This window comes from Vipera berus, assembly GCF_964194415.1.
Source record: "Vipera berus genome assembly, chromosome: 1".
In the NCBI taxonomy this organism is placed as follows: domain Eukaryota; kingdom Metazoa; phylum Chordata; class Lepidosauria; order Squamata; family Viperidae; genus Vipera; species Vipera berus.
This window is the reverse complement of record NC_138202.1, coordinates 295,783,236-295,796,137: the sequence shown is the minus strand read 5'-3', so window position 1 is coordinate 295,796,137 and position 12,902 is coordinate 295,783,236. Positions and strand designations below refer to the sequence as shown.

Below are 12,902 nucleotides of genomic sequence, written 5' to 3'. Positions count from 1 at the left end.
TCAGCTTGCAATACTGCATTCTAACCACTGCGCCACCACGGCACAGCACATTTTAGTGTTCTTCTCTGTGGTATGTAGTCACAGTGCATACATTTGGGTGTACATGTATGTGTGTTTGTGTGTGTGCGCACGTGTATAAACAAATGTACAGTGAAGTCTCAGCCTACACTAGTATATTGAAGCCTGAAATGTTTCCTGCCGCTACCAAATTTGGGTGGTATAAACCCATGAAAGGTGCATTCCAGAAAGCCTTGTAAAGCAGGATGCCATAGTAAACTTTGTGAGAGTTTGCACAAAAAACCCCCTCTCTACTGCCTTTCCCCAATACAGTAGCAATGACCACAATGGCATGGGTATGAAGCAGATTAAATAACTTCCTGTTCTAGAAACCCTTTGGAAACATTCTGGCCTTCCCCAGGATTTGTGAGTTAATGGCCCACCCACTTAGAGAATGGTAGGACCCCTGTTCTCACAGTGCGTTGGGAACCTTCAGTCCCCAAATCCATTCGAATGGCACCCTCAGTTTAGGCAATTGGGCAAAAGTGGCTTCCCACGCATCAGCGGTGAGGGTTGGAGGTGGCTTTTCTCAGGGCAGTGGTGGGGCTGAAATAGAGACCTGAGGATGGTGGGAGCCGGCTGAGACTGCTGAAGGCACCGGGCTCCTACTTTATCCCCACTTCCAGCATTGCTCTTGAGTGTCACCGTGCAGGGTGGCCAAAAAGGCATAGATGTGTATGTGTGTGTGGGGGGGGAATAGGCAGGGGAAGTTGCAATGCCTCCACGGTTGTAAATATGGGTGGACTGCCTGGCACCTGAATACGGGAGCACTGCAAGGGCCATAACGTCAGAGATGGGTCCATTTTTGTCACTGTCATTTCAAACTGACACTGAATGAAGGCTCTAAGCCTGCAATTGAGCCCAGAATTTCAGTTATATGTCATGCCGTCATTAAGCGGGTCACATGACCGCAGTTCAATTTGATGCTTCTTTCTTTCTTTCTTTCTTTCTTTCTTTCTTTCTTTCTTTCTTTCTTTCTTTCTTTCTTTCTTTCTTTCTTTCTTTCTTTCTTTCTTTCTTTCTTTCTTTCTTTCTTTCTTTCTTTCTTTCTTTCTTTCTTTCTTTCTTTCTTTCTTTCTTTCTTTCTTTCTTTCTTTCGCAGCAGTCATTAAGCAAACACTGTGATTGTTAAGCAAGTGCTACGGTTGTTAAGCAAATCCATTGTTCGCAATGGGCACTTTTTTGCCAGAAACCAGAAATAAACGGCGGTTTAAGGGGAAAGGTTATAAGTCATGGTCACATGACTGCAAGACACTGCAAACAGCTGTAAATGTGGGTTGGTTGCCGAGCACCCAAAATGTGATCACATGACTAGGGGACGGGGCTGGCTGGTGGAACTTTAAATCTAGGTCATAAGTAGCCCTGGGCACGTCTGCCATAACTTTGAATAGTCGCTAAGTGGAAATTCTATTTATAAGACAGCCTGGAACATGCTGCCCAAATTTCTAGGATGTCTACTGCAGAAGAGAAGGATAGAAGAATACAGAGATGATCTTGAAGAAAATATGTGGTGTGCATTAGGAAAAAAAGGACTTAGCTCAGGAAAAACAGAAGAGGAGGTGAGAAGGAAACTTAAGATAGGCCCACTTTGAGTCTGTTCTGTATAAGAGGACGGGCAGGGAAAAGACAGTCAGGCTTCAGGATTCTGTTTTTATAGCCTAGGGCAGATTTCTAGGGTTTCTTGTGGCATCTGTTTCCTGACATGGCCTTCCTCAAAGGGCTGACAATGGTGTTTTTATTTTTAGGTGATTCTTGCAATGGCAATACCTCCATTTATTGGGTGGAAGAAGCACAATTCCATTGCACAATTATATTCAGTTTTCTGGATGACAAAAGCATATTACTTTGCTTTTAAGAGAAGGAATGGCTGGCCGGGGAGTGTAATAAAGGTTTGATTTGATTTAAAAACTTTCCAGCCATCCTCTAGCCAGCTGCAGACCTGATAGCAGACATCACATTTACCCACTAAGAAATAAATGAAGGGTAATCAGTGTCTGAAAGTGGAGAGTTGGCACAGCGATAGAAGTCTGCATCCCTGTTTTCAACCGAATCTTTTGGCAGCTGTAAGTAACTACGGAGCAGACATTAAAGGGCAATATAAAAAGGAAACAGACAAGCCAAAGTTAAATTGTCTTGCTTGCAAAGGCCCAATGCTTCGTGTTCAGATTTCAAGAAATAAAAACAATGAATGCCTCTGGTGAATGGAAAGCAGCCAGATCCGTGCAACAGGTTCGGCACTGGCAAATGCTGTGAAAGGAGTATGGGTGGAACCATCCTTCTCACTTGACTATAAACCAGAGTCTGGATTTTGTTAAAAGACCACTAAGCGTTATGCAGGGACCAGGAGACTGGGAGGTTTCTTTTCATGATATGTACATTTTGGAAGACAATGCAAAGGATTCTTTTGGATAAATCCGTACGTTTATGGTGACTACATGATTAGGCGTGACGTAAGAAGAGAGAGGAATTTTTGTTGTTGTTGTTGTTAGTTGCGAAGTCGTGTCCGACCCATCGCGACCCTATGGACAATGTTCCTCCAGGCTTTCCTGTCCTCTACCATCTTCTGGAGTCCATTTAAGCTCACGCCTACTGCTTCAGTGACTCCATCCAGCCACCTCATTCTCTGTCGTCCCCTTCTTCTGCCCTCAATCTTTCCCAGCATTAGGCTCTTCTCCAGTGAGTCCTTCCTTCTCATTAGGTGGCCAAAGTATTTGAGTTTTAGCTTCAGGATCTGGCCTTCTAAAGAGCAGAGAGAGGAATTAGTGGGATCCAAAGTGGATGCGTCTGGAGCTTCAGAATGTTTTTTCCCCCCTAAGAATTTGACGACACATGAATGTTTACTTGATTTTTTTGAAGCATCTAATTCTAATGGAAGTTATGGTTTTGCCTGTCCTATTCACCCATATTTATTCTTTGGTGATGCTTTTCCTTCCTGTCTAATTAACTTGGTTAATTATGAATATGGACCTAAATATGTGGCAAAATTTCTGCTCTCTCTTTTTTTCCTTCTCTGTAATCAGGATAGAGAGAGTGGGGATTTTGCCATGTCAGTTCAAGTACTATGGTAATTGGATCTCAAACACTACGTGCTCACAGGCACCTCCTGCCAATTTTACAATTTATGAAAGAATCCTAAAGCAGTAGGTAACTCTGCAAATACACCAATGCCAGTTTAATATGCTGTTCTTCACTTAAGGAGAGTCAGGAAATTGGAGCATATGTATGAACATACAACACTATTCATTCATGAAACTGTGTGCCACACATTTTGCCATTTAATATCAGGCTGTAATGGCATCTCAAGGCAGTGCTGACACAGTGAAGGAACAAGCGGAATATAAATCAACCTGTTTTCTTAAACCTTTCTTAAACCTTAAACCTTTCATATATGAAGGAATAGATGATCTCATTCTGTATCATGACATCTGGTTTTATAAACCACTGTATATGATCATCCTTAATTTTTTTAATGTAACTATTTGCTACTACTGAATACTATTATCATTAAACCTAGGAAACAAAAATGAATGCACATTCTTTCATTAAACCCACCTTTATATCCCTCTCTTATCTTTTATGTGCTTTAAAGATCAATATAAAACTGGATATCAGTCATATCAATCAATTTCTGAATATCAGTACAAATTAACACATGTTTCTTATCTTACAGGATTGGGATACATGCTCAGTATTACCCAGCCTGAAATGTTATCAAGCCAGTTCTTTGTTCACTTCCAGTATTGTGTTTTCATGTCTTTCTGTCTGACTAGCATCTGTGGCTTTCTATCCTAGCTTAGTGTCAAAAATTGGAGGTCTGAGCAGGAGAAACATTTATGAATACTCTGGCCAGTTTGGCATAGATGAAGGGCTTACTGAGGAACAATAGAAACCTGTTATTCATTGTTGCATTACTCCACCAAGACAATACTGTAAAGGTCTAACATAAAACAATGTCCTTTTTGTATGCTGCCTTTCATCTGCTGATTGGACTTTTTGTTTATTATTCTCAATAAATGTAACATCCAATTCCCCATTCATGGGGTAGTGTGAAAATAAAATCAAAGCACTGCAGCTAAAGAATCTGACTTCAGTTGAAGTCACATCAATGTTACTAAACTGACTAGTACTTGATATTTTGATTGGAGAGAAATCTTTTTCAAATATTTAAATATAGCACAAATATAGACTTTACAGCAGCCAGGTATCTATTTGGCATTGCCCCTTTCTCTCTCTACTTCCAAGGTAGAAAGAGATTTAAATGCTAGATTTTTTTTATGGAATTGAGGCTGGAACTGTAAATGTTTCTATTGGAAAAATGCCTTATTAACTACGCATACCAAATTTGCTCATCTGTAAGTGAGCATTTTTTAAATAAATAGAATTTATTCTTAAATAAGGGAAACAGCCTATGATTGGGCAGTAAAACTTAGCTTTCTCTTTGGCAAACTGTTTTATTTATTGATTTATTGATTTTTTTTTACAAACTATCTGGTATCTGTATTCTTATGTTTTTCAAATTGGGTAGTCTTTCTAAATCTGCTGCTTTGGGAAATGGGTTACTTTTAAAAATCTAGATAGGTCTGAAGATGAGCTGTTCATGGAGTGGATGAATTTGCAGGCTATAATGTGCCTTTTTTGTAATACGTTGTGTGAATTCAGCCTATGTAGCTTACTTATAAACCATTATTTGTGGTTTAATGGATGTACCTAATTGTGGCTTACTTGGCAATCACACTTGAAACAAAACATGGTTTACTATTTTTGATCTCAGTGATAGTTTGCTTTTTACTTACTGAATATTAGGTTTATTCTAATAATGAATGAGTCATCCATTTCAATGCCCAATTGTAGAGTCTGTAATTGTGCATGAAACAACTCATCATACGCGAAGGTCTGCAGACTGCCCAATTTTCTGTATAGTGAATGAATCAGAATTCCTTTGAAAAACAACCGCAGCCCACTTTTTCATCCAAATAGATTGGCAAGGGATTAAATCTGCCATGGTCATGAAAGTATCAAGAAAGACAAACCCTACAATAACAAACTGCAGAACTTGAATAATGATTGCCACTTATGTCACGTTAATTGCAATAAAAATAGAGGGAATAAAAGGACACTTTAGAAACAGGGCACACTTTTTTCCTTAAAAAACAGATTTTATTGAGCTTTAATATGTTAGGGTAACCAATGCAAGATCTGTGTTCAATTTATATATTACAATAAAAACAGGAACTCCTCTAGCAGCTTTGAAACTTGGCAAGTTTGGCTGTAATGCATGGTAAGTGCAGTAAAAGGCCTTGTGAAGTACAAAAGGAATACAAAAAGACATTTCTCTCCATGGACTGTACATTCTTTTAAAGAACAGTGCCTGCTCCACAGGGCAGTCATTTAGCAATTTTTAAAAGTCACTGGCCAATGTTCCAGACAAAGATGAACATTACTTTGTTTGTGTTTGGAAAATTGCTTATCTTGCCATAGCTGGATCGAAAGAGAAAAAAAAAAGCTTTGAAAGGAACATTAGGCAAAGATTTGCTAAATGAAGAAGGACTATAACATATTTTCACAACTAATTATATACCAAATAAATCAAGCAATAGTAAAAAAAAATCAACCCTCCCCAAAACAAAACAGAAACAAATCCCCAAACCCTTCTGTTCAAAATAACAGCATTTATTGCTTATTCCCATGAATTTCATTTATGAACACATAGTATATTTAATTACTTCTTCTACACAGGGAAATGTGTCCATTTGGTCTGCTGCTTTAGTGAAGATGGTATCTATTAAACCATCACCTTTCACTTTTAAGAAGATATTTTATTGCTTGTTTTTCATATATAGCCAGCCTCTGGATTAGGCACATCCTTAACACAAGTTAAATATGCTTTTCTCTCTGTTGCCTTTTGTTTATACAGTGCAGAATATACGGACTTAAAATCACAGGGCAGCTGCTCACTCCAGGTCACTTTCTGGGTCTGAGTTCATAGGTGTGCAGTAGTTTGGCCTGTTCGAAGGGACGAAGCCCGGAAGACACACACACTTATAAGATCCTTCAGTGTTGATGCATTTGGCGTTCTTACACAGAGACATCCTATTATTCAGTTCATTGCATTCATTCACATCTGGAAGAAAATGTGAATAGGATCAAGTTTAGCACATTACCTTCAACCAGAGGACAGGTACAAGAAAAAAAATGACCTAGCAAATAAAATTAATCTAACTGAATTATTGCAATTTATCTACATACAAATTATGACACTTACAGTGAATACCACTGGTGGCAGGAAAAATGCTACTGAATATATCCCACCCATCCTTAATGTAGATGATTGAGTCTCTAACACAGGGGTCCCTAACCCCCAGTCTGGGGACCGGGACTGGGCCACGGTATGCCAGCAAACAAGCAAAGCCCCATCCGTGGGATGCAGGCAGCACACAAAACCACGCACTCTCCGGTCCATGGAAAAACCTTTCTCCATGCATTACCGGTCCATGGTGCCCAAAAGGTTGGGGACCTCTGCTCTAACAGATACTGATAGTATAAACATTTAAGTCATACATGCTTGGCATCCAAAAGCACAGCAACATTCGGAAGACCTGAAGGCATAACAGGGAATACTTTGGGTTCCTTAAATTAAGGAATGCCACCATATGGGACCTAGGAAGCATGCCTTTGGAATACCTGACCACTGGAGATTAAATTAATTCCAACCTATTGGCCTTCTGAAAAGACCTAGTTGTTTGCAGTGGCATGGGATTGGAAGTTAGCAATCCTCAGGTTCTTGTTTTACTTTAAAATTTATTTTCAGCTGCAGAAGGGCGGTATATAAATCAAATAAAATAAATAAATAAATAAATAATGTTACATTTATAGTTATTTCTATGGTTTTAATTCTAAATTCTATTTGCTGTTGAGAGTTGCTTTGGCAAAAGGGCAGGCATACAATGGGGAATATACCAGACAGTTTGCATAGTGCAGGGGTAGGCAACCTTGGCTCTTTTATGACTTGTGGGCTTCAATTCCCAGAATTCCTCAGCCAGCATGGCTGGCTCAGGAATTCTGGGAGTTGAAATCCACGAGTCATAAAAGAGCCAAGGTTGCCTGCCCCTGGCATAGTGCATTCAGAGATACTGGGGCTAGCACATTGCTTTCAATGTGTATTCTACACTGTGTGCCTACTTCCTCTCTTGTAACCCCTTCCTCTCCAATCTCTCTGCTCTGCAAGGGTTAAAAATAGAAAAACTTCAGGTCAAGTATAGGACAATATATACTGACTGTAATGGCAATCATGTGACTGAGGGACATTGCAAAGGTTGTAAATGCAGGTCTTGAACACTTGGAAAAGGACAAGCTATTTTTTTACAACCAGTTGTCTGGGCCATCTGACACTCACTCTGAAAGATAGTGTAATTTTCTATCTTTGAATGTTATGGGAATTGCCTGGATGTGAATAGTGGAATACATTCTTACCAACACATGTCATTTTGGTCATGTCCAAATGGTAGCCATCAAAACAGTCACAGGTATATCCTTCCTGCACCCTGACACAACGTCCATTTTCACATCCATTCAGAATTCCACATTCTTCAGCTTGTAATTCCTCAAAGCTATTCAGGAAACCTGGATTTTTTTAAAAAAAAGGATTATGGAGGTAAACACACAAATTAGTACTCGTGCTGGTTCAAAGAACTAAGCGCTTCTCTAGCACAAAGTCAGAAGTTATGAGGTTGGGCTTGCAAGATTGATTTTAGCCTTTCCAAATAAGACCAGACAGGAAACACAAACTGATAAACTAATTTTGCTTTACTGTAAAGCTATGTTAACAGAACCTTGCAAGTCTAAAAGTACAATTCTCCCCCCTCACTTTTATAGCCTGAGAACTAAGGGATCATCCCTTCTGAGTCTCTTGCTTCTCCCACTATGCAACGGTGGGCTCTGTTGTCTCTTATCTGACTATTCCTTAGGTAGCAAGTCTTCCCCAAGATCTCCAAAGATCTTTCCCACATACCATTACAACCATATATTAGAGACACTGACTGGAAGTTAATGATGAGAGGACAAATAAAGTGGAGGAAATGGATTAACGTAGCCAGAAATAAGTAGATAAAAACAGCACCAATTGATAGATAGCCTTGTTACTTGGCGGAATAGGGCCTGCAATGCAGGCAAGACCATTTATGCTGCATACTTTTTTGCTGGTTCAAGATTGGCAGAAGGCATTTTAACTCAGCTATGAGGAAGCTGATCTTTGTGTAGATCTTTTCCAAAAAAAATACCATAATTAAAGAGAACTGTAGGTGGCAGCCAAGCACAAGCTAAAAGTACTTTGGGGAGAAACCTAAGATCTAAGGGCTTTGTAGAATTTGATTGGTCAAAGAAGGAATAATTCCATGAGGTCATTTTTGAAGAGTACTTTCTGAATATGGGTGATTTCTAAGCCTGGCTGGGGGACACCACCCTTTTGTCTGCTGATCAGGAGGGGAACAGCAGTTGGTATTTTAAATACTAAACCTTTTATTTTATTTTATTTTTAAAAAAGTTACCACAGCTGGTTAATATATACAAAATCATTTTGATAACATGCAGCTGATTACTAAGATAAACATACGCATGGAAAATATAATGAGTTTCTATACTACAGGATTTTATAGGAGAATAATATGTGTAAGATTGTATTTATTCCTCTAACTATGTATGAATTAATGTTCCTTATATTTCTGGAAAGCAAACTGTAGCAATTATAGTATAGGATTTTTAAAAACATCAGTGAATGATGTTGACTGAAAGAAATGTAACTCTAATTGTTGAAAGATACGGATCTTACTGAAACATGAGCAATTGCTCATTCGGTCTGTGAAAGTACACTGACAGTTGTTTAGAATAACAGTGATGAAAGGCAGGAGTAGGCAGGAACGAAGATGCAACTGAAGGTCTCTTGTACATATAGAATAGTCCAAAGTCCTTAGCAAATAATGGTATATAACAGAACAACAGAATAATAGAGTTGGAAGGGACCTTGGAGGTCTTCTAGTCCAACCCGCTGCTCAAGCAGGAGAACCTATACCATTGCAGACAAGTGGCTATCCCGTCTCTTCTTAAAAGCCTCCAGTGATGGGGCACCCATAACTTCTGAAGGCAAGCTGTTCCATTGGTTCATTGTTCTCATTGTCAGGAAGTTTCTCCTTAATTCCAGGTTGCTTCTCTCCTTGATTAGTTTCCATCCATTGCTTCTCCTCTTAGCATGGTGATTCCCCCCACCACAAATGTTTGTACAGCACGCACACACACACACACACACACACACAAATACTAAACAAGAGATGCCTAGGATAATCTTCAGGAAAGCTCTGACAAGTTATGTTTTCTTCTGTTTTCAGGTTTAAAGTTCCAGAAGTGATCACATAAGGTAAAATCAGTTGTGCAAGTCCAGCCCTGGACAAAAACTGCAGTGCAGTCAACAATCCTGGATAGAATGTCATTTTAGCAAGATGTCATCTTTTCTGATGCAAGAGAAATTCTCCTAGACAGACATTATTTTGGTGGCTCTTGTCAAAATGAAAACATTGGATGTTACTACATTCCATGGTCACTAATTCAACAGATTAATTGTGCTCTGAGATGAAAAGGCTGCTCCTAAGGATGCTGCTGGTATGTGAGAGATAACTGTTCTTTTACAGTTTCCGCAGCTCTTGTAAAGTATCTATGATAGCTAGCTGGATAGTACTCCTTGGGCCAAACATTCAAGAAATGTTAATGTAACTTCTGTGCTACCTTGCCACCCATCACTGCCAGGGGTAGTCTATCAGACCAGGATATGTAAGCCACAGGTAAGAAATATAGTGGAAAACGTGGTCAATTTTGATGAGATTTTTTCCTTATACAAATTGTTCATCATAGCTTGATACCAATGCCGATATTGTACATTCTGTCTCCTAAAATTGTTTTATTATTGTCCCAATCTTCTCTTTCTAGGTTTGAGCAGAGGCCAACTGTGATTTGGGTGCTTTTCTCATAAGATATTTCAGTTTGCAGGCCACAGACAGCTATTCTCTGGCTGAAATCTAGCAAATGTGGTAATCCAGTCTGTTTCATTATATCGCATTAGACTGCATTGCTTTATGCAGTGGCCCATCTTGAACTTTCTTTTAAAAGCTGAAGAGGTAAATTTGAGCGTTTGCACTTAAGTGTTTAAAATTGGCACTAGGGAGGGCTAGGTTCAACTTTAGAAAGAAAGTCATTGAGTAACCTTGGGCTAGTTTTGCCTCTCAGCCGAACGTAACAACCTAAAGTATTTTTGTGGGGATAAAGGGGAGGAGGGTCTGTTATTTATTCTGCTTCAAACGAAAAGCAGGATATAAATCCAAAAAATAAATAGGTAAACAGATGTCAAGTTATCAACCACTGTGAAGTCAGCCCCTTCAGAATATCTCCTTTTAACTCTGAAAATAATTCAGTTATTGCTACAGAATCTCAGAGGTGTATCATAGCCTAAAAGAGATCTGGCAGGGTTTCTAAGCCTTTTATTTCACAGCTGTGTACTAGACCACATATTAAATCTGAATTAACGGCATTGGGGGAAAAAATCTGCACTTGCATAGTACATTAGAAAGCATGTTTCTTTACAATAGCTAACACTGTTCCAAAGGGACAGCTGTCTGATAACAACTACACTGAATATTCATTTAAGTGCTTGGACTGTCACGCTTATCTGCTTACTTCACTTTACTGAAATGAAAAATGTTATAATTTGAATATCCTTTCAAAAAAAAAGTATCACCCACAATAAGCATAGAAAGCATGCAACTCTTTGAATATTGTGAACTCCCAGGAGAAAGAAATAACTGATACATTCTTAGATTTAAGGAGTAAAAAAGTTGCTTACGGTCTTCCATGAAATATGGATCAGTTTCCGAAGTGTAGTGTTCCTGTTCAAAGTCAACCAAGGCGTCTTGTCCGTATGGCCGGGATCCAGGTACAGGAATGTTGCATAACTGGGCATAGTCCTCTGGAAAGAAACACATAAAAGTAGAATGTACTTTTAGTCCTCGACTTACAACAGTTTGCTTAGTGACTGTCTGAAGTTACAATGGCACTGGAAAAAGTGACTGACCATTTTTCACACGTATGGCCATTGCAGCATTCCCGTGATCACGTGATTTACATTTGGATCCTTGACAACTGACTCACATTTATGACACTGCGTCCCGGGAGTCATGGGACCACATTTTGTGACCATCTGACAAGCAAAGGCAACGGGGAATCCAGTTTCACTTAACAACCCTGTTGCTAATTTAACAACTGCAGTGATTCACTTAACAAGTGTGGCAAGAAAAGTCGTAAAATGGGGCAAAGCTCAACAAATTTCTCACTTAGCGACATAAATTTGGGGCTCAGTTTGTGGTCATAAGCTGAGGATTTGCATTTTGAACACAAATGATCCTATGCTCATTTTCCATCTTTACCCATACTGTATATGTTGCTTAAACACCTCACTGCCATGCCCCAACTCTGCTGAACTGGAGCAATTCTGTTTTTCATTTGTTTCAAAATCACACAGAACAATTCCATGTGAATGTCTAAAGCCAATTAAATTGTGCTATTTAAAATTGGGGGGGGGGCACAGAGTAAAAGCTTGAATGTTTGGCCAGAGGTTTCTCATTTTGTTGCTAGATAGAGGATATACATGCAGAATGCTTTCTGTTTCACCAGATAATTGGAAGATGGGTTGAGCAAATCAAACGTGCATCTTTTTATCAGGCACCTCCTTTTCATTACAAATATAATATATTGTGGAGTGAAGCCATAAGTCTAACTATCTTGTGGCTTTTTCAGTTCTGTAGGAAAGGAAACACCACAGCATGCTTAAGGCTGAGTTGACAAGCACCTCCTCACTGAAATCTTGCTTTTAATATCAACTACAAAGCCTTCGGCATGTCACTATTTCACAGCCTCAACCCTCTATTCCTAATGAGGATATAGTAATATTGATCCACAGGGACATGGGATAAACACTAAGGATAATATGTTCAAACTACTTGTTCACAACCAAAAAGTAAGATTTTCACAGAATTTGAGTATGCAGGTTTATTGCAAGGGAAAAGGCAGTTAGGTTACAGTATCTCTCACTCTGGATATCAATCTCATGGCTGTCATTAAGAGAATACATTAAGGTTATGAAGTTTTATTGCTTTGATTCTCTTTTTGAAAGAAACACAATTTCAGTTGCTAAGCAAGGCAGTTGTTAAGTGGGTTTGGCCCGTTTTACGACCTTTTCTTTTGCTGCAGTTGTTAAGCTAATCACAGCGTTGTTAAGTGAATCGTGGTTATTAAGTCAACTAGATTCCTGTCAGAAGTCAGCTGGGAAGGTTATAAAGGGTGATCAAAGGATCCTGGCACACTGCAACTGTCATAAATATATTCCAGTTGTCTAGCGCCTGAATTTTGATTATTATGATATGGAGATGCTGCAACACGTGGGAAACAGTCATAAGTCACTTTTTTCAGCACGGTTGTAACTTCAAATGGTCACTGAATGAATCGTTGTAAGTCAAGGACTGCCTCTATACTCTCTATCTCCCTTTACAAATTCAACTCTTTAGTTCTTACTGATTTGACATCCTTCCCCACTCCCTCACCCCTCCCCCCCAAAAAAATTGCTGGTATATCTGACAAAAATCTGCCTCTGATTTTTAGGCAACTATAAACATACATTGCTGATTCAAATAAATGGCAAACTATGATTTGCCAAAGACTAAAAAAAAAACACCAACTAATTAAGCAGACTATATAAAAGGAAAACGACTACATTACGTATGAAACAGCCCAGTCTATTAGAAACATGGTCT

At 39.1% G+C, this 12,902-nt stretch overlaps 1 protein-coding gene across 1 annotated transcript in view; it reads right to left on the bottom strand.

Moving 5' to 3' along the window:
• Positions 1-5,199: 5,199 nt before the first annotated feature.
• Positions 5,200-12,902, bottom strand: part of LTBP1 (latent transforming growth factor beta binding protein 1) — a 223,830-nt gene continuing 216,127 nt past the window's right edge. Inside the window, exons 29-31 of the mRNA XM_081313310.1 lie at positions 10,940-11,062; positions 7,528-7,677; positions 5,200-6,178 (exon numbers count right to left, since the gene is read on the bottom strand). Coding sequence (XP_081169436.1) covers positions 6,009-6,178; positions 7,528-7,677; positions 10,940-11,062 — 443 coding nt within the window. The 3' untranslated portion in view covers positions 5,200-6,008. The remainder of the gene's footprint in view (positions 6,179-7,527; positions 7,678-10,939; positions 11,063-12,902) is intronic.